We start from the raw sequence: 25103 nt of genomic DNA, 5'->3' as shown, positions 1-25103 counted from the left end.
CCGAACAGCGGAGAAAGATGCGAGTGAAGCCATTCAGTCCGTTGTGGCAACACTGCCGAATATCTATAAACTAAAGCCAGAGCAAGAACAAGTTTTGCTGAGTTTTGTGGGTGGCCATGATGTTGTGGCCCTGCTCCCCACGGGGTTCGAGAACAGTTTGATTTTCCAGCTACGGAAGCTAGCTCTGTTACAGTAGTGGTGAAGGAATTGGCTAAGGCGAACGCTAGTGATTGGTTATGCCAGATCAGAGTGGCTCTGGGCAGATCCGATAGTTTTAACTTCAACAGAGTCCCGTGTAAAAGGAAGTAAACGCTTGTCAATGGAGCGAGGCTAGACTCTCTGTACAAATGACATGTACGAGAGTCTGGTTAGGACTAGGCTAGTCTACAGTGGCCCTGAAGTGCAAATCACTCACACATGCTCCCCCAAATGGGAAACAACATTACATTAACTCAAAAACCAATTACATTAACTCAAAATGGAAAGTTTTGATACTACACTTTGTCGCTGATTGGATGCAGTAGGCTAACTAACAAGAAATAAGAAATTGATCGACAGAAGTACAAAATGCAATAGCCTGACAGAGTTACATGCACCAGGACATGTTTGGCTATCGAAAAATTTTGCAAATAGTAGTCTATTTATGCAAAAGTAGAAAATGTGTGTTAAACGTAAAAATCGATAGCCAAACAACTATCCTGGTCCACGTAACTCTGTCATTGTGGCATTTCGTTCTTCTGACGTGGACTATTAGTTTTTTCTTCGTAAAAGTCCTGCTTCTTTCAACTGCGTTTTAGCGTGCGCATAGGCTACTTATTTTAATATTGTGAAACGTTAACAGCATATTTAAGATTATTTCATAGGAATGACCCTGATTAAAATAAAGAGTAGTGCAAGTCATGACTCTGAATTGTTAACACAAATGTTTCTTCTTTCCTTCCAACCAAAACGATGGGCCAGAATAGATATTTGGCTATCGATGTTTGTGTTTAACAAGCAATTGGGGGGGCACACATCACTTTTTTAATACACATTTTTTATACATTTGTATATACTGCTGCTTAGTTGTCCATCGAGGCTGATGATGACGTCCACTTCTGATTTCCCCGGTGGATTCTCTGATGACTGTACAGTCCTATTCTGGATCCACACATTTTGTCACATGTGGGACATGTGTATGTACTAGTGGTGGTACTGGTAACCTTGGCTGTGTTTCCTCTACGCCTTCTTTCCCGCCTGTCCTGTCTCCTGGCTGTCCTGTCCTCCTTCAGCGCTTCCGTCCCATTCCGGCACACCTGACACCAGGTGTTACGGTCAGCAGCCAAGTCATCCCGGTCCCCAGGTCTGATTTTACACCTCTTCAGCGCTGTTTTTATTTGATCTTTATAGCGTTTCCTCTGCCCTCGAGCAGAGCGTTGGCCATACAGCACTTTGTGAGGCAGCCGATTGAGGGGCATCCGTATAACATGCCCCAGCCATCGTAGCTGATGGTTGGTGATGGTGGCTTCAGTGCTCTTACAGCCTGCTCTCCTGAGTATCTCAGTGTGTGGCACTCGGTCACGCCAAGTGATTCCTTGCATGCGCTGGAGACAGCGGATGTGAAAATGATCCAGCAACTTCACATGGCGGCTGTAAGTGACCCAGGCTTCACAACTGTAGAGGAGGGTGGTGATGCAAACGGCTTGATTCACAGAGATTTTTGTATGGAGATATAAGTTCTTGTTTTGAAAGACCCGGCGCCTGAGTCTCCCAAAGGCAGCTGATGCTTGTTGGATTCTGTTCTGGACCTCAACGTTGATGTTATTGTCCTCAGAGAGGATGCTCCCCAGGTATTTGAATGATGGTACGACAGATGCTTATCAGTGATGCTGAAGATGGGTGAAATGGATGGGATGTTGTTGCTCCACTGACAGACTACCTCTGTTTTGGTGATGTTGATAGTCAGCCCCATCCTGCTGTAAGCCTTCACAGCTGTATCCAGGACAGCCTGGAGGTCTTGTGGAGTGTGAGCCATAAGAGCGCAGTCATCTGCATGCTGCAGCTCAAGGACCCTCACTCTGTGCCGCTTCGTGGTTGCTTGCAGCCTTCTGATGTTAAAGAGATTACCATTTAGTCTATAGACTACTGTCACCCCGCTGTTGTCCTCAACTTCCAAGTTGGGTGACACATAGGAGGAAGATGTTAAAGAGCACTGGTGCTAGTACACACCCCTGCCTGACCCCTGTGCACAGGAGGCAGACTCTTGTCCTGCTATTGTCACCCTAGCATTCATACTATCATGAAACTGACGGAGGATGTTGACAAACTTGCTAGGGCATCCAAACCGGAGCAAGATGTCCCTCAGTAGGTCTCTGCACAGTGTCGAAGGCTTTGGAGAGGTCGACAAAAGCCCAAAATGTTGCTCCCTGCACTTTTACTGAAGTTGCCTGGCTGTGAAGACCATGTCGACTGTATTCCTGTTCTTTCTAAAGCCACACTATGATTCTGGGAGCAGTGACTATGTGATGTTTTTGAGTAGCCTCTGCAGCAACACCTTGGCCAGGACCTTACCAACAACAGCAAGGAGTGATATTCCCCTGTGGTTGCCACATATGGTCTTGTCACCTTTGTTCTTGTATATGGTGACAATTTTGGCATCTCTCCATTGCTGTGGGATGTTTTCATCAGCCCACACTTTCATAATGTGTTGATGTAACGTCTTGTACAGAGGTAACCACTCTGTTTAAGCAGTTCTGCAGGGATATTGTCAATGCCCGGAGACTTGTTGTTCTTCAGGGAGCGGACGGCTGACAGAACCTCTAGGAAGGTCGGGGGCTGGTTAAGGTTGTCAATCGGTGCACAGCTCCGTGTGGTGGCGTACGCTCACGTGGACTTTGGCCATTACCATCCGGTGGTCTGTCCAGCATTCTGCACTTTCATGGCCCGGCACATGTGAACATCTTTGATGTTGCAACGTCTCATGATGACATAGTCAATCAGGTGCCAATGTTTAGAGCGAGGGTGCATCCATTATGTTTTATATTTGGTCTTTTGATTGTGTTGGTTATGGTCAGGTTGTGCTCAGAGCAGAGAGTAAGTAATCTCATGCCGTTTGAGTTGGCCTGACCAATACCATGCCTGCCAAGCACTCCTATCCATATCCTGTCACTCTGCCCCACCCGAGCATTGAAGTCCCCAAAGAGGAGGATATTGTCGGTCTTGGGGATCTGGTGGGGAGCCTCATCCAGTGACTGATGAGTCTTTAACCTCAGTGTCAGATGGCAGGGTTGGCGCATACACACTAAGGAGTGTAGCAAAGCGGTTCTTCGCCAGGGGGGGGATACGGAGGGTCATCAGTGTCACTGATGCCCACAGGTTTTTCAGTGAGTCTTGGTAGCAGTGTGTTCCTGATGGCCAGTCCCACACCGTGCAGATTTTTTCCACCGAGGGGGTGGCCTTTACAGAAGAAGGTGTAACCGGCCCCTTTCTCTATCAGCGAACCTTCATCAAGGAGCCTGGTCTCGCTAATCGCGGCAATATCAATGTTGTAACGTCTCAGCTCATCAGCAATCTTCTGTGAGGTATTTCGGTCCTGCCATAGGAGTCCAGGAGAGTTCCCACATTCCATGTTGCCAGTTTTAGGTTTTGGGATTTATTTCTTCTATTTCGACCGCAGAAGTGGAATGACCCGACAGGTGCGGTCTCCTGTCCAGGTGTGAGTTGATTTTTTAGGCCACCTTTTTTAGGCCCCTTCTCAGTTTGAGGTGAGCAGTGTGGTCCCTAAATAGGGGCTGCTCAGTCACACAGGGTGCTGCCGAGATCAGCTGCCACTCAGTCCCAGCTGAAAGCGACCATAACCCTGTGCCGTTGACGTGCAGGGTTCTGACTAGAAGCTCCCAGTCTATTCAAACCTGCTCCCGTTGCCAGTTGCCCCAACGCCGCCAGACTTCAACCAGATGTGGATCCAGAGAGTATACACCGTGGTCAGAGGTGGATACCTGCGCAAAGAGATTATTTAGAGTGCCTTTGGAGGCACGCTATCCCCAGTAGCACTATCTTTGCCATGGTTAGGTAAATCTGGTGGCATGGGTGAACCCAGGACGACGAAAGTTCCCCACCCAGGCTGCAGAGGCTGCCGGGTCCTGGCTCTGTTTAGGCCCGCCTATTGCGCATCGCCAGCGCATTGCTTTTCTGTAGGGGTCTGCTCCCTTACCCTTGCCTCGAGAGGCTAACCCACAAGGCAGTGGAGCTATTTACCCATAGCTGGGGCAGTGGTTGACGGGTGCCAGGGCGTGTTCACCTTATGGTGGGCCAACACACCACATCTCTGGGGTCCACTGCTGCTCCGAGATCCCCTGCAGGGTACCCAGTGCCGTAGCCTTCGGCAAGGGCACAACCATTGTTATCTCACATATATATTTATTATTTTTATTCTTGCCCCCCTAAGGCTCAGTCGATATTTGGACTACACTGACAACGGCTGTGTCAAAATGTTTGTCTTTGTCCCGATTGAGTTGCTTGTATTGGGATTTACGTTCCGTTGCACAGTTTAGGAGGTTACAACGTTTCTGTGGCGAAAAGTGCCTTTAGTCGATGAAGGGTATTCTGTGCTAGCTACGTCTCCACGTCACCACCACGATTCACGTCTTTCGTAGCACTCCGCAAGTAGTCCGGTAACTTTTCAACCCCAGCGAACTCTGTTGCTTAGCGACGTCAGCTGATTTGAAGCCTAAGGAATGTTCAAAGTCTATGAAGTTCAACGTCTTTGGCAAACTATTTCTCTGCTGATCAACAAAACGAATGGTAACAAATACATTGTAAAAAGACACACTGTGTTAAGTTATTCTTTTTGGCAAGTAGCCGTGTAATAAGCGGGATAATGTATAGAACGCCGGTCATTATTGGGAAAATAAGCCCCGACAGGGGGAACAGCACCCTGACGCGAAGCGGAGGGGTTTTGTTTCGCCCTGAAGGGGCTTATTTTCCCGATAATGACCGGCGTTCTATACATTATCCCTTACAAAAGAAACCTTCTCATTTCCGGCGCTTTGAAACCATCAGTGAAGTGTGGCTAGCAACTGCAGCTAGCTTGCCTCTGGCAAACTGCTTTTGAATTAGCCATGTCCCCTTAAATTAATATCAAACTTATTTACGTTTTGGGGGGCTTATTTTCAGTTAACAGACGGTACTATTTGAATCACAATTCCATCTGAAATACTGCCAGTGACTACGTTGTTACAGTAGCTTGTTTCAGGGGGTTCCTTGTTTCAAAGGGTGTTCTTAATGAATTATGCAATATGAGTAGGCTAAAGGCTTGAAAATATCACTAGGAGGGAAAACAGACCCACCTGCAACCGACGCAAGCAAGCACACCCTACACTTTCCCCAGAAATTGTACCCTCCCTAGTTTTTTATGTTATTCCACTATTGAAAGCCCCAGACCACAGAGGAAGAGTGCAGCTCTAAAAAATTACCACAAAATGTTTGTGTGGCAACCCTTAATAAATGGTCATGCCACTGCTGTTGTCAATCAGCCACAGTATAACACAACCATCCAGAGATGAGGAGCGCTGCTCTGCACCCCCCACACCCCTGTCCCTCCCTGAGAGATCAGGCCTCTCAGCTGTCATTATTGCTGATGCCCTGACCCTGATAGGGATTCTTAGTTGTCAGAAAGTTTTCACAGATTACAGATAAAGGATTATGGAGGAGGGAGAGGCACTGGGTTATCTACGATAGTAAACACCTCTTTTTTCTGCCATTTATTAAAAGCCCATTGAAGGACAGTAGGTGATTTGCGGTTTATCATCATCTCCAAATCACGAGACGTTGTTAGTGCGAATATCTGTGGAAACATGACAGAATGTCTCTGACCAGCTCATCGGAGAGAGTTTCTAGGTATGCCTTGCGCGTTTGTTTTACCTTCTCGTCCTTGCATGAGAAAACTCCAAGTGCTTGCCAATGCCTACTCTAGTCAAGGAAAGAATTTCTCAAGGTACGTTTTTTTTTCACCCTCTCCTCTTTTATTCTGTCTAGACACTTTTTAAATAACAAAGAAGTTTTCAAATCAACTGTATTGCCTTCCCTTCTCGCCTGTAGACCTTTTATTTTGAGAGTGTGTTCTGAGTCCCTGGATCTTCAGGGGATGGGATTTTTACTTGGTTTAACTTGTTCTTAATGTCATACATGCATAGAGCTATAAGATGAATATAAGATATCCTAAATCTAGATTAATACAATTTTTCTTGTTAGGCCACTTATTATGTGTCAGGTAGAGGTGTCGTCGAAAACCGTTTATACTCATTCTTGATCAGAGAACTTACTTGGTCTATTGGATGGTGTTTTAAAAAGCCATGTCTTCTAGGCGTTATCGTCATTATGGGTAATGTATTAATTGTGTGCGAGACTACAGAATATCTCTGGTTGTCTCCGGCTGGGAACATGTTGCTATTTAGCAGTCACATACGTGATAAACTTGCTGCTCTATCTTATCTGTCCAATCTTTGTGCCTTAATGAAGCATATTCACACATGTCAATTCAGTCAAGAACATTGCATTGCTTTAATATATTTTTCACTCTAGGGTTAAAAGGAACATTTGTGTTTTAAAAGGGGACTTGGTTTCTTAAGTTGTTGTTGTGATGTTATAAGTGTTTGATAATGAAAATCATATGCAGGGTGCAAACACAGCCTGGCCCAGCGTAGTCATCCACAGTGTCTTGTGATAACGTTTTCTTTTCTATATTTTCTTTTTTCTGTCCCTGAATCTCTGATGTCATCTCTTTGTTTTCCCACGTTTCTCATCAACGGGACAACACGCTTTTGTCTCACGGACAACACCACTCTCTTTCTCTCTCCCTCTCTTTCTCTCTCTTTCTCTCTCTTTCTCTCTCTCTCTTTCTCTCTCTCTTTCTCTGTTGTGTCATTTAATTGACACTTTCAGTCCACCATCACTCTACAATTATCCATCCACCCCTTTCTATCTCTGAAGTGTTACTTTAATCAAACTCTGATTACGCTCCATAAATCCACATCTGGCACTAATCAGCTGGTTTGCATCCATTGATGCAGCGCTAATGTGCAAAGGGTTGTTTTGATAACCACAGGGTCACAGCAGTGCTATTCCGAGCCCCCGAGGATTCAATTACACAACTCTGACATTGCTCTGCTACAATCCCCTATTCCTGTGGAACACTCGCGACTTGCGGTCTCTCCCTTTCTCATATGACCAATGATCACTAATGGACATTCAGTACAATAACATGGTTCAGATTACCAACTGTGATGGCATGTTGAAGAAATTGCATAGAAAGTTGTGAGGGAGGGCAGATAAAATCAAAAGTCCCAACTGTGAAAACAATCCTGTACAGGCCTAATGCCGACGCTACGCCTAGAATTCCTTAAGTACGAGAAGTACAATACTTGCTGACCCCAGAATTAAAGGAAAGTGTTAAATCACACTGACTTTCCACTGTGCTTTGCCCCAACTCTTGTAGCTAGCTGCAAGATACTTTTGCATGGTGGTGACCATGCAGCAGGCTCAACCACCTCCAGTGCTCAGAGTTCTCTTTCTGAGCTGCCAGACACCTCACCAGAGTGGGTCGGGTCAATCTGGGGGCCGGCTCCCTCACAGTTCAGCTGTGTCCTGATCTACTCAGATGAGTTAACAGAACTTACAAATGTGTATAATTCTAATCCTTGCGTGTTTGTGTCTGCACAGGATTGGTTTGAGCTGTAAAGACATGCGTTCCTGGAGGAGCCTGAGGTGGTTCTACAGATGAGGATCCGGCTGACTCTCACCATGCCCACCAAGATGGCCTCCAACCATGTTTGCATGCACTGGATCAAGTTGTGGCAGAGATGTGTGTTGTCATGGTGATCATTTACAAGAAAACACTGGAAAAGAAGGGCGCTGATGATGTAAGGGCAGATTTGGGTCTGTAAGATGATTTCTCAGCAATCGTACTATCGGTTCATTAACTAGTGTTGAGTTTTACTGCAGTTTGAGCCAGGTTAATCAGCAGCCAAATTAACCTGTGTTTAAAGTTTGTGCATTTCCCAGTAATCGACTTAATTTCCTCAAAGTTGAGTTTGCTGAAAAACTTCAAGTATTGGTATAGCAAATCCCAAGGAATTTTGGCAAAAGCTTTTGCATTATTTCAACATTAATCATTTGAGTGGGAAACACTGAATACCCCCCTCCCCCAATTAGCAGTGATTGCATAATAATAAAAGCTTAAATTATTGCTGCAAGGGTGCATCATCTGGTTTGAATTTGGGCTGTGTGCCGTATACCGTCTCTGGCACAAGTCTGTCTACAGAGTCTTGCCATCTGTGGCTGCTACACATTTCCATACCGCACATACACTCCTTGTCCTGCATGCTTTTACAGACCCGTCTCTGTTGACTGCTTTTCTTGCGAAAAGGGCTGGAGGGAGGGGATACTGACAACTTCCTCTTTTGTTTTTTTGCTACACTTTTGAGCTTCTGTGTTGAGGGGACTTTTTGGTACTTGCAACTTTCAAGGATGTTTCTAACGTGTTTGTGTATTCTCTCTCCATAGTGCCAGGCGCAGACCATGAGCCAGGGAACAACACTTTTCTCTTGCGGACTCATGGGTGAGTTAGTGCAGCCAAAGCTTCCTGTGACCTCCCTGTGTTGATTAGCAGTCCCGACCCAGTGACTTACCTCAGCCCCACTCCTTATGTTCTTATCTGCTCATAGTTGCCACTCTTTGGGCTTTATTCAACATTGCAAACTGGGGAGACGAACTACAAGTATGTGCTTATGGCACCTTTCAGCAGCTTGTTAGGAATGATACGTTTGGTGACATGTACAGGTGGTGGGGGTGAGGGAATTGTCACTTCACAGTAAGGTAACAGGGTCCAATGGTTGATGCTGTTATGCCTAACAAGTGTTTCTTTTATGATGGCAATTAGTTTGTGTTTGAACATTTTGTAAAGGCTTTCTTTTCTTGCCACATTGGACACTGCACCATACGCCTGCGGCCCTTTACACCATTTCAGAATCTGCCGAGTTGAACAGACTTTTTCACTTCATAAAATGTACTACAGAGTTGTTATTATCAGTGACCTATGCACTTTGTAAAGCTCTCTCTTGGAAGTCGCTTTGGATAAAAGCGTCTGCTAAATGAATACATGTAAATGTACAGAGGGGTCAAATGGATTTCAAAGAGAAGGAGAAAGAGCTTTAGGTGTGTGCCTGTCTTCTGTACTGGGAAAACAGACCAAAGCCCAATCTTGATTAGTATCCCCGTAAGCCCAGTGCCCATTCCCCAGCCGATTCGTAGATCAATAGGGAGTTTGTGCAAGCCTCAGCCTGGTGCTGGGTGCATGGGTCCCCATGCCTGACAGAGCGCACCCACTGCAGCATGTCAGCTGTCTTGCACAGTGCCTTTTGTTCTTCCCTCAGCTCCTCCGACCAAAGGCATTTTTGGGATTTTTTGTTTTCTGACCTCCAATAGGAAAAATAATTTCTCCTCCTCCGTACCAGGCGTCAGCCCAGCTCAGCCCGGAATGTGTCGTTTGTATGAAAAAGGTCCCCCTCTCTCTGTGAATCTAGTCTAAAAGAGAGAGTAATCCTTCTAGTGTGATCACTGAACCTGTAGCACAGCATAGGAACGGGGGGGAATGTGGGGGGTGCTGGATGATAGCTGTACCTCTGTGCCGTTGCAATGTTACAGTTGTGTGTGGCAGCTTGCAGCCAGGTTACCGATTTGGAACTTTGCCTGTTTTCTCTGATATAAAGCCTGTAGGCTGTCTGCCATCAACACCCTCCCCAGCCTAGATAAAGGCTCTTCCCAGGAACGTTTATCAGGGGCGATTGTCAAGAGGCCAAGTATGTCTTTGGTTGTTTGGAACAGCTTGGGGAAGTCAGACATTTAGCTGTGTTCCCCCCATCTGCTGACAGATCCCGCTTCTTCTCCAAAAAGTGCTTCAGGACTTCAGAAGAAATCTGTTGTAGTCTCCTCCTCCTTCTCCTCCAGGTGTAACGCATACAGTACAATGGAGTACCAGCACCAAAATCAACACACTTGTAAAGCAGGGTAGCCCTGAGCTCTCTCCTGCTCTCAGTGTCTTTGTCTCACTCTGTTTCTCAGAGCAGGGTGCTGTGTGCGCTGGATGTTTCCACACCACAGCTTCCACAGATGTTGGGGGGCTCGAGTGAAGTAGGCCTCCCCAGGTCATGGCAGAGAGCCATTCACCAGGAACTGCTGTTCCTGTGGCTTATGTCTTGCTCCCAGCCTCTCTATTCTTAGAAGAGAATGGTTCTCAGGGCACGTCTGCTGGAACTTCATGCCTGAAGGGTTCTTCTGATATTTTACAGATAAAAGGGGAAAGCTTAAATACATAGAGAGGGAGCCCTGTTTGTTTTAAGTGTTTCACAGTTTTTTTCTAATGGCGGCTACCGGTGGTGTTTGCAGAGACGGGAAGGTGGCGAGACGTGGGCAGGGGCTGCGCCATGCAGCAGAAGGCTGTGGGCTCCAGTCTGGAGAGCCTGTGGGACGCGCTGCCCGAGGCCCACCAGAGACACACTCACTGGGGGCTGGAAGTGGGTGACACCTCGGGCGCCATCAGCAGCCTCCTGCAGGACTTGAGCCTGACCAAGGCCGCCGCCTCCTCTTCCTCCACCACAGCTCCACCCAGCAAGCGCCAGTGCCGCTCCCTGTCCTGCTCGGACGAGCTGGGGGGCTGGCGCTCCAGCTGGCGTCCTCAGGGATCGCGGGTGTGGACGACGGTGGAGAAGAGGCGCTGCCACAGCGGGGGCAGCGTCCAGCGTGGCCTGGCCGGGGGGCTGCACCAGGCTGACTTTCCAGCCATGCAGCGCAGCTCCAGCTTCAGCCTCCCCGCCCGCTCCAACACCCTGGAGCTGCCCTGCTTCGCCCAGGCTGGCTGCCCCCCTTCCTCCTCCTCCTCCGTCAGTCTCGGACCCTCCTCCTCCCTCTCCCCATCCTCCTTGGAACCCCAAACCCAGGCTTTTTACCTCTCCTATGAACAGATATTCCCCCAAGAACCCCCCGGGCCCTCGCCGCCCAGCTCCCCAGACTCCACCCCCGAGCTGGAGCGCCATGCGGGGCAAGGGGGACTGGCACGGAGCCACTCGCAGCCCTGCGTCCTCAACCACAAAAAAATTGGCATGAAGCGGCGGAGACCAGCCGACACACACAAGCAGAGGCCTTCCCTGGATCTGGCCAAGATGACCCAGGTCAGTACAACAGGGTTGGAGATCATGGTTCATTAGCACCGGGGTAAAAGAGTTTTGTTCTATCTAACAAACATGAGCCTGTTAGTCATGTTTCATATACAAAGGATATGAAAAACCCTTGCATTGACATGAAACACACTTTAAAATGCAGACAGTAAAGCCTTTGTTCTCCAATTTAGCCATAGGAGAAAGACATCATCTGGTACAAACTTTGTCTGTTTAAAGATAACCATCCAACAACTCACCCTCATCTCCCAAAGCATTGCAGTTGAGTCAGTGAGTGTACAGATTATGTACACTGTGTGTAAACGATTCTGTTCATATCAAGTCCAGGGTCACGCCTTTCTCAGCAATTGTTTCCTTTCATTGAAGAAGTCCTTAGCTAGATGGTCTAACGAGACCAAGAAAAGTGTCTTACCAGAGACACAGGCACACACCTCAGTGTTTCCTCTAGGATTTTTTTTTGCAGTGGTGCTGACCGACATGACAGCTGTCAACAGTTTGAGACTACAACTCTTTGGCTTCCATTACTATGATGATGCCTCAACCCTGAGACGCCATATCTCTGAGACTTTTCTCTTCTCAGAAGGGTTTGTCCACACAAGCACTCATACACACATCCTCACTGTCACACAAACACACAAGGCCGCAAACGCTTTGGCCTGTATGAAAGAGTCACTCAGAGTTCAACTGTGCGCCGACCCACAACCACCACGACAGACACGTACTCACACTCAGCCCTGGTTAGCGGGAAGAAAGGAGTATTCCACTCAGGGAAACAAAACAGTTTTCATTGCGAGTCATCCTTCTGGGATTCAAGTCACTCTTAACCCTTACCTCCTCCTGGACAAGGTTTATATAGTATCTACACAGGAAATAATGCACTTTGACAGCATCAATATGATTCTGTAAAGAAATCTTTATTGACATTTACATTTATTTATTTAGCAGAAGCTTTTATCCAAAGCGACTTCCAAGAGAGAGCTTTACAAAAATGCATAAGTCACTGATCATAACAACGAGCTAGCCCCAAAATTGCGGGTAGCCAAAACATGAAGCATACATTGTGAAAAACCAAATAAGTGCAAAAGGCCAGAACCACAAGAGCATGTAGTTAAACAAGTACAATTAAACAACCACCAGGACCACCAGGCGGTTGTCTGAAGAAGACCGTAGGTGGCGGGTGGGGGTGTAAGGCTGCAGGAGAGACTTGATGTAGTCGGGTGCAGTCCCGTTCACTGCTCGGAAGGTCAGTACCAGGGTCTTGAATCTGATGCGGGCCGTTATGGGTAGCCAGTGGAGGGAGATGAGGAGAGGGGTAACGTGGGAGCGTCTGGGTAGATTGTAGACCAGGCGGGCCGCTGCGTTCTGAATCCTCTGAAGAGGGCGGGTTGCGCATGCTGGGAGACCGGCGAGCAGCGAGTTGCAGTAGTCCAACTTGGAGAGGACAAGTGCTTGGACAAGCAGCTGGGTGGAGTGCTTTGACAGGTATCTCCTGATCTTCCGGATGTTGTAGAGGGTGAATCTACACGACCGGGAGACCGCAGCAATGTGGGCTGTGAGGGAGAGCTCGTCATCCATGGTAACCCCAAGGTTCCTGGCAGAGGATGAGGGGGTCACCGTCGCAGATCCCAGGGTGATTGAGAGGTTGTGGGAGATGGAGGGCTTGGCCGGGATGATGAGAAGTTCCGTTTTGGCAAGGTTCAGCTGGAGGTGGTGCTCGATCATCCAGGCGGAGATGTCTGCGAGGCAGGCCTCAATCCTAGCTGAGATCGCTGGATCGGTCGGGGGGAACGACAGGTACAGCTGCGTGTCGTCAGCGTAGCAGTGGTAGGAGGAGCCATGGGAGGTGATGATTGGTCCAAGTGAGGTGGTGTACAGAGAGAAGAGGAGGGGTCCAAGGACGGAGCCCTGTGGGACCCCAGTGGAGAGCTGGCGGGGGTCTGACAGTTTGCCTCCCCAGGAGACCTGGTAGGATCTTCCCGACAGGTAGGATGAGATCCATTGGAGTGCAGTGCAAGTGATGCCCATCTCAGAAAGTCTGGATAGCAGGATCTGGTGGTTAACCGTATCAAACGCCGCAGAAAGGTCCAGCAGAATGATGACGGATGACCTCGAAGCCGCTCTGGCAGACTGGAGGGCAGTGGTGACTGAAAGGAGGGCAGTCTCTGTGGAGTGGCCGGTCTTGAAGCCCGATTGGTTGGGGTCAAGCAAGTTGTTCTGAGAAAGAAAGTTAGACAGTTGGTTAGATACAGCACGTTCAATTGTTTTAGAGAAGAAGGGTAACAGTGATACCGGTCTGTAGTTCTGGAGGACGGCAGGGTTAAGGGAGGGTTTTTTGAGTAGAGGGGTAACTCTGGCCTGTTTGAAGGCAGAGGGGAAGGTGCCAGAGGTAAGAGAGGAGTTTAGAACATGGAGCAGAAAAGTTATGATAGAGGGGGAGATGGTTTGAAAGAGAGGGGAGGGGACAGGATCAAGGGGACAGGAGGTGGGGCGATGAGAGAGAATGAGGTCAGAGAGCTCTGCCTCGGACAGGGGAGAGAAAGAGTTTAGACATTTAGCTGGGTCAGTCATGGAGGGTGAGGGGGTAGGAAAGGTGGGTTTAGGGAACCGACTGCTAATGTCGGCAACTTTTTTCTCAAAGAAGGAGGAGAAGTCGTCTGCTGTCAGGGTGGAGGGAGGGGATGGGGGAGGTGGGTTAAGAAGGGTGGAGAAGGTAGAGAAAAGTTTGTGGGGGTTTGAAGCAGAGTTAATTTTGTTAAGAAAGTAGAGGGTTTTAGCACCAGTTATGTGAGAAGAGAAGGATTTAAGGAGGGAGTGATACTTATCAAGGTCCAGGCCGTCTTTGGACTTGCGCCATCTCCTCTCAGCTGCTCAAAGGGTGGATCGTTCTTCACGAATAACATCCGTAAGCCACGGGCAGGAGGGAGAAGATCGTGCAGGCCTGGTTGACAGGGGACAGAGAGTCAAGTGATGCAGTTAAAGTGGTTAACAAGGTGTCGGTGGCAGTGTTAGTGGGGTGGGACGAGAACTCGCCAATGGGAGGGAGGGAGGATGTTACAGTAGAGGAGAAAAGGGAGGGGGATAGGGAGCGGAGGTTGCGCCGGAAAGTTACGAGGGGAGGGGAGGTGGGAGGGGTCGGAGGGAGAGAGACAGAGAATTGGATAAAGTAGTGATCAGAAATGTGCAGTGGGGTTACAGAGGTTAAGTCAGTGATACAGTTACGTGTCAGGACGAGGTCTAGCTGTTTGCCTGCCTTGTGGGTCGCCGGTGTGCTCAGCAGCGTCAGGTCGAAGGAGGTCAGGAGAGACAAGAAGTCGACAGCCTGCGTTCCTTGGAGGTGGATGTTGAAGTCCCCAAGGACTATCAGGGGGTTCCATCATCCGGGAGGACGCTGAGGAGCATGTCCAGCTCCTCCACAAAGTCGGCTAGCGGTCCTGGTGGGCAACCAACGAGAACAACAAGTCTCTCAATAAGAGTTATTTGTGATCCTGGAGGAAACTAACATCAGGTCCAGCAGATAATTCCTAAGTACCGTTGTACTCCCGGAACAAGTGCGTCTTAAGCCTTTTCTTAAAGGTGGGGAGACAGTCAGTGTCTCTGATGGAGGTGGGGAGTTGATTCGACCATTGGGAGGCCAGACAGGAGAAGAGCTTGTGTTGGGCAATCTTGAGCGGTGGGACCACCAGACGGTTGTCAGAAGAAGACCGTAGGTGGCGGGTGGGGGTGTAAGGCTGGGAAGAGACTTGATGTAGTTGGGTGCAGTCCCGTTCACCTCTCGGAAGGTCAGTACCAGGGTGTTGAATCTGATACGGGCCGTGATGGGAAGCCAGTGGAGGGAGATGAGGCTCAAAACTTTATATCAGCACAAAATGTCCAAATGTTTGTTGACAATTTCCATCTTGTATCCAGTGGCTTTGTTTTTGAACCGAGACTCAGAGGAAAATCTCTTCCAGAACTCACGAGTGTGGTGGATGGGAGGAAGGGGGGAATGTGAATGTCAGGAAGTGGAGCAGAGATTATAGATCGGCTGGGGGGGTGGTTGAGTGTAGAGTAAAGAGTTATTGATCTCTGTAAATTCTGCTCATGAGCTATTGATAAGCCACCATCAACCCGAGGGACTTATTATGGATGAGATCTGTGCGTTTGCTCTTGGGCTCTATTTCACTCCACTTCACCTCCCTGGATCCCCAGGCAGTACAGAAGCCGAAGAGGGAGGGTGGGGGGGGGGCTAAGCCTGATAACTAGTAAACTCCTTCCACTTATCTCCTGTTTTTTCACATTTACATTTATTCATTTAGCAGACGCTTTTATCCAAAGCGACTTCCAACAGAGAGCTTTACAAAAGTGCATAGGTCACTGATCATAACGAGATGAAGCATACATTGTGAAAAACCAAATTGCCAAAGGGAAGAACCATAAGAGCATGTAGTTAAACAAGTTACAATTAAATAACATGAACCTCAAAAAGTGCAAGAGTGTACCTGTAGAAAAACAATCAACGGTAAAATATTTCACAGCGAGTACAATAATTTAAATCCGTTACAACTAACCAACAACAGCAACAAGTCTCTCAATAAGAGTCATTGTGATCCTGGAGAAAACTAGCATCAAGTCCAGCAAATTATTCCTAAGTACCGTTGTACTCCCGGAACAAGTGAGTCTTAAGCCTTTTCTTGAAGGTGGGGAGACAGTCAGTGTCTCTGATGGAGGTGGGGAGTTGATTCCACCATTGGGGGGCCAGACAGGAGAAGAGCTTGTGTTGGGACCGGGCGCTCTTGAGCGGTGGGACCACCAGACGGTTGTCAGAAGAAGACCGTAGGTGGCGGGTGGGGTGTAAGGCTGGAGGAGAGACTTGATGGTCGGTTGCAGTCCCGTTCACCGCTCGGAAGGACAGTACCAGGGTCTTGAATCTGATACGGGCCAACATGGGAAGCCAGTAAAGGGAGATGAGGAGGGGGATAACATGGGAGCATCTGGTTAGGTTGAAGACCAGGCGGGCTGCTGCATTCTGAATCCTCTGGAGAGGGCGGGTTGTGCATTCTGGGAGACCAGCGAGCAGCGAGTTGCAGTAGTCCAACTTGGAGAGGACAAGTGCTTTGACTAGCAGCTGGGTGGAATTCTCAGACAGGTATCTCCTGATCTTCCGGATGTTGTAGAGGGTAAATCTACACGACCGGGAGACTGCAGCAATGCGGTCTGTGAGGGAGAGCTCGTCAATGGTAACCCCGAGGTTCCTGGCAGAGGATGAAGGGGTCACCTTCGCAGATCCCAGGGTGATTCAACCACTAAGACTAAGTTCAAATAGTCAGTATCCTATTTGTCAACAAACACTTGGAGATTTTGTGTTGATATAGAGTTTGAGCAAGACCAGCGAGGATTTTTAGTTTGTAACACACTTTGTCTCAGGGCCTGTTACCCAGAGTGAAGCAGTAATGAAAGGGCCAGACTGGGCTAGACAGTACTGGGGCACAGGTCATACTGGTGTTTGAGTAGTGGGCCTGGAGACTGGAAGCTGAGGAACAGCAGAAAGATCTGCTTTGATCTCCAGCAGATCTGACATGGGCCTTTCTCTGCTGTCGGGGCTGCTAGAAGAGAGAAAATCAGCTTCAAGTCAGCATTTCCTTTTCTCTTCCAGACTGTGTCCATCTTCTGCATACTGTTCCCAGCTCAGTTGTATCCTGGGCGGGCTTTTCCGTCCGCTCAAGATATGAGCGCGTGTGTGGTTAAATACCCAACCGTGCGTGTAACCCCAATACGTAATAAGGCATGGTAGCACAGGTGAGGTCGAGGGTGGGGGTGAGATGTGGAGGGGCCCCCTGTTCTGTAAAGATCTTCTGGCTCCCCTCCAGAGGTCTAACATCAGGGACAGCTGCCCTGGCCACCTGTCCAGAAAGCAGGGGGGCGTCGGTGATCCAGGCTCCAGCGAACGGCACCAGCTGTCGAGAGGCCCGACACGCCTTTTGTGCCGCTGGCACGTGGATTTACCAGAGGAATTCACATGGCGCCCCAGATGTATGCGCTCATTGTGCACCGCCAGTGGCAGGGCTGTGCAGTCCAGGGGCCAGCGTGACATGAATGATGGTCCCTACCCCCCACTCACTGCCTAAGTCTCTCTTTCTCTCTCTCTCGCTGTCTTTCTTAATATCTCTCTTTCTCTCTCATTATTTCTCCCTCCATTTCCCTTCTTGCAACCAGTTGCTCTCCTATGTTAAACATTTTAATTAATTAATTCCTCTTTCTGTCATTTTTTTTGTTTGTATGGTTTTTATCTCAGAGCAGCAATGTACTGTAACTCAGTTGGTCTTCCATACTGTTCACAAAACATAGTGGCCTGATGTATTAGCAGGATATGTGGTTAGCAGAAGGCCTGTGTTCAGCTCAGGAGTCTGACAGGGAGAGGATTGATGACCAAATATTCCATCACCACGGGCATCGATTGGCGTAAGCTGCCAGTACTACAATATTTGTTAGGTTTCCATTCCTGTTTTCGACTCATTCCAGTCCATTGATTACACTTGTTGACTTGGGTCTGGGATTGTGTTTCTGTTTGGTACATGAAAAGTCTAAACCAGATCTATTTACATCTATCCACAGAAACTCCAGAATTTCCATAGCCTTAGCTGCCCTGGGATCACGGGGGAAGACTGCTGCCAGTCAAGCCAGGTCACACCCATCGCCAGGAGCTCCACCCAGTACCAGACAGACTCCCAACCTCCAAGCCACCAGGGGTCAGACCTACCTCCAGACACCATAGAGGATGGTGTCATGCTGAGCACCAAGTCATGCCCCACCATCGAGGACCTGGACCCGGACCCCCCAGGCCACCATGACGTGACAGAGGGGACGACCAATGGCAAGGAGCGCGAGCCAGTATGGACGGGCTTATGCTGCACCAGAAGAGATCAGTTGGGGGGCGAGCTTGACATTGAGCAGATTGAGAGGAACTGAACCCCTACCTAGTGCCCTCAGGGTGAGGGGGGGGGGTATAGGAGGAAGAAAAAACACGGAAATAGTCATACAGGACGAAGCAAGTGGAAAGCTATTGGGGCTTGTGCCTAGACACCTGCTTTGATTGAACACTGTGGAGACGATGGAGAGCATTAAGAAGGAGCCTAGAGAGGCCCTCGCTGGGACTGTGTGCGCCCTCCTACCCGCCTTTGTCAAATATCATGTGTCTGTATCTCAAGAGCACAAGGTGGAGACACACACGTGCTCTGGAGGGGTGACGGTAGGGTACAGAAGAGCTGAAGAAGCTCTGTTGATTTGACTTCTTAAAGCATTTCTCTGTTCGCCCTGATTACCTGTACTTGGATATGGAGATGATACACAGCAGGCTTGTACAAATTCTCTACACCTAGGGATAGCAGATGTTTCTGGTGACGTTCTTCAATAGTACACAATGGGTACATGACAATGTGCATGGAGACTACTTTGAGAGCTGCTGTAGATTCCTTTGTCTAATTGTAAATGCACACACACACAAACCTGTAGCCTGAAGAATGCCACTAGGGCTTAACATCAACAGACTATACAATTTGGGCTACCAACATCTTTCTCCTCTCCGTTTGAGAGAACATTAGTGATGGTAATAGTGTTTATATTCTTTCTCTTTACAGTTTGTAAATGCAAAAGTATGTAAAACATGAACATATTTCTTTACAAATAAACACAGCTTTAATTGTGCCTTTTGTCAGATCCTGTCATTTTTGTTCCTGGTTCCGAATAGTAAATAACTTTTTCTCAGCAAGTCATAGATGTTTGTGAGCAGATACAGTATTGCCCTTGGAGGGCTTAGGATAACAAACACAATGTTCTCTTGAAAGTTATTGTTTGACTAGAAGTTAAGACAGTACTGCAGTGTGACCCAGTTCAGTAGCAGGAAGCAGCAGTCTACCAGAGGAGCCTTGGTGGATACACTTTGATGACCCTGCGTTTGTGTGCCGAGACAGTGGTGGAGTCAACAGTCAGGCAAGGGACAACAACCTGGGTTAGGAAGTTCTGTTCCTGTTAAATGGCGGCTGGGGTGAGGTGGTGGAGCGATGGTTCACCCAGAGACCTCTCTCACAGCCTCCCTCCCTCTGCTGGGAAACAAAGGGGCTTTTTCTCTGAGGAGCGATGGGAGAGGTGGCTGTGAATGTGGGCCATGGGTCAGGGCTACTGACGCTGCTTTCTGCTGCTCTCTTTGCTTCCCCCCCCTTTGTGAATCTCTCTGCTCTGTCTTCTATATTTGTCATCTCTGCTTTCTTGTTTCCTTGCTCTCTTTCTCTCTCCTCGACAGCTGCATGTCGCCAGGGCTTAAGGGGCCTGGCTTCGTAGTTCAGACTTGCCATAATGTCAGTCATTCCTCAAATGTGTGAGCTACAGTACATCTCCGCCTCAATGAAACAGACAAGAGACAATTTAACGAGGGGCTGACATGCTATTGACATGCCCTAGGCTTGAATTCACACAGAACAACTGTTGGCTTGATCTTTATGTAAAAACATTTGTTTGTAATGAATTGGATTATATTGTCATCCATATTTTTTAGGACCAGTGCACAGGTCTTTCAATTCAATTCCATTCAAGTTTATTTCTCATGTACAGGATATACAAATATACAGGTACAATGAAAAGCTTTGTGCCGCTGAGCTACCTACAATAGTGCAGTTTTAAATAGTCAAATAGATAGTATGGACCAAAACAACAATAAAAATAATAATAAATGAAAAAGTCATGATGTGTAGGAATCCAAAGGTAGGTCTGTTCAGGAGCCTGATGGCCTGGAGATAGAAGTTTACCTCCTGTGATGCGCTGCGCTGACTGTACCACCCTCCCAAGTTCTTTGCGGAGCAGCTCAGTGCAGTTTTTCAAACCAGGCAGGGATGCAACCAGTCAGGACGCTCTCTATGGTGCAGCTGTAGAAGGACTTTAGGATGGGCGGACTCAGGCCGAACTTCCTCAGTCGCCTGAGGTGGAAGAGGCGCTGTTGGGCCTTTTTCACCACATGTTTGGTGTGTGTGGCCCATGTCAGGTCCTCAGCGATGTGAACACCGAGGAACTTGAAGCTGGTGACCCTCTCCACTGCCGCTCCGTCGATGGTTATGGGGGGAGTGCTCCCCCCTCTGCTTCCTGAAGTCCACGGTCAGCTCCTTGGTTTTGCTGACATTTAGGGAAAGGTTGTTCTCCTGGCACCAGTGTGTCAGGGTGTTGACCTCCCCTCTGTAGGCTGTCTCGTTGTCACTGGAGATGAGGACTATCACCGTCGTATCGTCAGCAAACTTGATGACCATGTTGTTGGAGTGTTGTGTGGCCGTGCAGTCGTGGGTGTACAGGGAGTACAGGAGGGGACTCAGCACACAGCCTTGTGGGGCTCCCGTATTTAGAGTCAGTGTCGTAGAGGTGGTGTTGCCCATTCTCACTGACTGACGGCGGTCCGACAGGAAGTTGAGGATCCAGCTGCACAGGGGATGAGTATAAGCCAAGGGCCCTGAGTTTGGTGTCTGGTCTGGCAGGGATTATGGTGTTAAAAGCTGAGCTCTAGTCCACAAACAGCATTCTCACATAGGAGTCCTTTTTGTCAAAATGGGAGAGGGCAGTGTGCAGTGCCATGGCAACTGCATCGTCAGTGGATCTATTCTGAGGGTATGCAAATAGCAATGGGTCAAGAGCAGCAGGTAACATGGAGGCGATAAAGTTCCTTACTAGCCCTTGCTGATGATGGGGGTGAGGGCAACACACTGTGGAAAGAGACAGACAGTCCACCTCGACCCTTCAATCAGCAGTAAGAGAAATGAGAGCCGTCTGTGTTCTGCACTGGAAATATGAACAGGAGGGGAAGGTTCTCTGCCTGTCCTGAACCCTCAGAACCTGCATTGACATAACATGACATCTGACCCCATCTGTGTCTGTGGACCTGTTAAGTCTAGTTGGCAACCATGTGTTGCTGTGCTTTTCACTTAAAGTCTCACCGCAAGGAAACTAACACGGAAACTACCCAGCATGCATTTTTTGTGTGCGCTTATGTCCCTGGTTACAGTCTCAGTCTCTCTCTTCTCCCTCTCTCTTCTCTCTCCCTATCTCTCTCACACGCTTTCTCTCTGCGACAGTTTGTGCATATCTACCTTGGTGGCAGTTAAGCCCCTTTTTCATGTGGTCACAGTAACACTCATCTACTGCAATTCATGCAGCCACAGAACATTTCCAGCCCTATACATGCCATTTCAGGGCTCTTTTCTTTTTTCTCAAGTCAAACATTACTCGGCTGCGTTTTGCTACGTTTCCTGGGTTACTGGGATGTGGCACACACACTACCTGGTCTAAACCTACAAAGAACTGGGTATGCCACAGGAGGTGTTGTGGGTGGCATAACACATTGCTTATGTAGTCAGGCATTATGTATAGTGCATTAACTGCCTGGTGGCCAATCTATCTCTAGTTGTGATCCCCTTTCACAATAGTTTACCATGTGGATGTTTGAGGTTAATCAACATAATATTTCTGTCAATGCTTTTCTACAGTGTTATTATTCAAAGTTCTGTTAGTTCAGAACATACACTGTCAGCCAACCATGCCTCCATTACTAAAAACTTCCTTGTAATTGCTGAATACCCTAGCCTCTCACTTAGGGCGAGAAACATGTAAAGGTCATACAAGCCAGCTCACGTCAAAGCAGGGTTAACAGACAGGCGCAGTTAAGTTTTGATTTGATGAGTCAGGTTGAGTCCCGGAGGCGTCCCGTCAGTGCTGGGATTATAAGATGTGGGGTGTGTGTCAATGGCTGGCCTTTTACAAAAGGCAATTGGACATCTCCACCAATACAGCCCAGCTCTGCTGGAGTAAATACAGCCTCAGATCTCTAGCCAGCTCTGCTCAGGTGATAAGCCATCCAACCTGCTGGCTACAGAGAGACACGTGACCACCCAGTCACCCCCCCCCCCCCCACCACCACCATTCCATACACACATCTCAGGCTTCAGTGGACTGTCCGCTTGGGGGCGACGGAAGAGTTGCATCCCTGGAGAGGCATGTGACGCCAGTGTCCATGTAAGCGGCAGTACAGAGCTTTCTCTGTATGAACCCAGACTCCTCTCAAATTGCTTGGAAAAGACACAGAGGGCAAGGGAGGGAAAAAGAGAGGAGTGGTGCGAATTCTGAACTCGGTTCCATGGGCCCTCCTACACTATAAAGTCAAAGTGCTACTGGCATAGCTGCCCCTGGGGTTGAGACAGTGATGAAATAAGGGGAAAACAAGCGGCTTTAGCCAACGTTGTGGGCCTTCCCGTGGACCATTGCTCCACACACAAAAGAGAGTAGGTGGTATCGGGTGGGTACAATAACGAGCTGGTATCAAAACAAAGACTGTTTCCACCGGTTACAGTGGAATCTGAGATGCAGGTGTACAAGCACCGTCTGGTCAGCTGACCTACCATTTCCTGTTAAACAGGAAGAGTTTAACGAGTGCAGATGAAAGCTCAAGGTAACACAGCTGGCAGTTGAGTAGATGGTAAAACGCAGGTGTGTACAAGAGCAGCGGTGTGTGCGCTCTGATTAAAAGGAGAGTCTTATGCAAACATGACATAGAAACCTATACCTATGGAGCTGAGTGTGTGTGCGTGTGTGCACCATGAAGATTCAATGCCTCCTGGATAGAGCAGTGTGTTGGTGTGGCTGGGGAGTTATGAGGCCAGTAGAAACAAACTATAGTAGGCTGTGTTTCCACAACGTGTCAATCAACCTAATATGGAAATTAGATAATCAGCTTTGTGACCCAAGGTTTTAGCAGACTGGAAGTCATAATGATGAAACATTTCATGGAATGTTGGTGACATTGGATAATAAGGTCAATTACATCTGGCTAACAATATGAAATCAATGTCTGGCACGTTTGGCCTATCTATAGAAATATGTCAAGGATCTGAATGAACATCTGTGCCTCGCCGCAGGGCCAGTGTTGTACAGAAATCGATGACCTATCAAAAACTGTGACCTAGGGTCGCTGTTTTAATTACTTGCCAATGTTAGGGTTAGAACATTTGCTGAACAGTACGGCAAGCCATTAGAACAGCGTCCCCTGGGCCAGTTGCATACAAACAGACCTAGTCTTAGGCCGAATCCCAATACTCCCCCTTACCCCTTACCCCTAGCCCTTGGTCCTCGAAACTGAGGGGTAAGGGCTACATACAGTGCCCTCCAAAAGTATTGGAACAGTGAGGCGAATTCCTTTATTTTTGCTGTAGACTGAAAACATTTGGGCTTGACATCAAATAATGAACGTGAGACCAGAGATCAACGTTTCAGCTTTTATTTCCAGGTATTTACATCAGGATCTGATGCACAACTAAGAAAATATCACATTTTGTTTGAATCCACCCATTTGTCATGTGATCAAAAGTATTGGAACAGATATACTTAAAACATATTTAAGTGAATAAGACTTAATATTTAGTTGCAAATCCTTTGCTTTCAATAACTGCAGCAAGTCTGTGACCCATTGACGTCACCAAACTTTTGCATTCTTCCTTTTTGATGCTTTCCCAGGCTTTCACTGCAGCCTCTTTCAGTTGTTGTTTGTTTTGTGGGGTTCCTCCCTTCAGTCTCCTCTTAAGCAGGTAAAATGCATGCTCTATAGGGTTTAAGTCTGGAGATTGACTTGGCCAGTCTAATACCTTCCATTTCTTGCCCCTGATGAACTCCTTTGTTGTTTTGGCAGTGTGTTTTGGGTCGTTATCTTGCTGCATGATGAAGGCTCTGCCAATCAGTTTGGTTGCATCTTTCCTTAAATTGGCAGACAAAATGTTTCTGTAGACTTCAGAGTTCATTTTGCTGCTGCCATCATGTGTTACATCCTCAATGAATATTAATGAGCCCGTCCCAGAAGAAGCCATGCAAGCCCAAGCCATGACATTACCTCCACCGTGTTTCACAGATGAGCTTGTGTGTTTGGGATCATGAGCAGTTCCTTTCTTTCTCCAAACTTTAGCCTTTCCATCACTTTGGTAAAAGTTAATCTTTGTCTCATCAGTCCATAAAACTTTGTCCCAGAATTTTTGAGGTTCATCTCTGTACTTTTTGGCAAATTCCAGCCTGGCCTTCCTATTCTTCTTGCTAATGAGTGGTTTGCATCTTCTGGTGTAGCCCTTGTACTTTTGTTCATGAAGTCTTCTGCGAACAGTAGATAGTGATACCTTCACTCCTGCCATCTGGAGGTGGTTGCTGATCTCACTAACAGTTGTTTTAGGGTCTTTCTTTACAGCTCTCACAATGTTTCTGTCATCAACTTGCTGATGTTTTCCTTGGTCTACCTGTTCGACGTCTGTTACTTAGTACACCAGTAGTTTTCTTCTTCTTCAGGACATTCCAAATGGTTGTACTGGCTATGGCCAATGTTTCTGCAATGGCTCTGATTGATTTTCCATCTTCTCTAAGACTCACAATTGCTTGTTTTTCACCCAAAGACAGCGCTCTGGTTTTCATGTTGTTTTCACCTCTGAATACAGTCTGCATAGACAAAACCTATCTTACCCAATCTGAACCTGAGTGTAGACATTCAGTGGTATTTATTGATTGAATAATGTATGTAATAGGACACACCTGGGCAACAAAACACACCTGTCAGTCACATGTTCCAATACTTTTGCTCACGTGACAAATGGGTGGGTTCGAACAAAAAGGTGATATTTTCTAATTTGTGCATCAGATCCTGATGTAAATACCTGGAAATAAAAGCTGAAACGTTGATCTCTGGTTTCACATTCATCGTTTGATGTCAAGCCCAAATGTTTTCAGTCTACAGCAAAAATAAAGGAATTGGCCTCACTGTTCCAATACTTTTGGAGGGCACTGTATGCCTAAGAAATGGGACGCCACTTGGTTACAGGTACGTCATCTAGCACGTATCGATATATCCAAAGCAAG

The 25103-nt window shown here is 47.7% G+C and overlaps 1 protein-coding gene across 4 annotated transcripts in view; it reads left to right on the top strand.

Annotated features, from left to right (window-relative positions):
- The window catches only part of fam53b (family with sequence similarity 53 member B), a 30915-nt gene extending 12025 nt beyond the window's left edge, over window positions 1-18890 (top strand). For 3 of the 4 annotated variants that reach the window (XM_047032117.1, XM_047032118.1, XM_047032119.1), the window contains exons 2-5: window positions 7699-7898; window positions 8542-8596; window positions 10423-11204; window positions 17802-18890. In XM_047032117.1, coding sequence (XP_046888073.1) covers window positions 7839-7898; window positions 8542-8596; window positions 10423-11204; window positions 17802-18155 — 1251 coding nt within the window. In that variant the 5' untranslated portion in view covers window positions 7699-7838 and the 3' untranslated portion in view covers window positions 18156-18890. Of the gene's footprint in view, window positions 1-7698; window positions 7915-8541; window positions 8597-10422; window positions 11205-17801 lie in introns of those variants that run through there. The other variant, XM_047032120.1, reaches the window with a different exon arrangement.
- The last annotated feature ends 6213 nt before the right edge of the window (window positions 18891-25103 follow it).

The sequence above is a fragment of the Hypomesus transpacificus genome, chromosome 13 (assembly GCF_021917145.1).
Source record: "Hypomesus transpacificus isolate Combined female chromosome 13, fHypTra1, whole genome shotgun sequence".
In the NCBI taxonomy this organism is placed as follows: Eukaryota; Metazoa; Chordata; class Actinopteri; order Osmeriformes; family Osmeridae; genus Hypomesus; species Hypomesus transpacificus.
The sequence above is the reverse complement of the archived record's forward strand: the minus strand, read 5'-3'. Positions and strand labels throughout refer to the sequence as shown.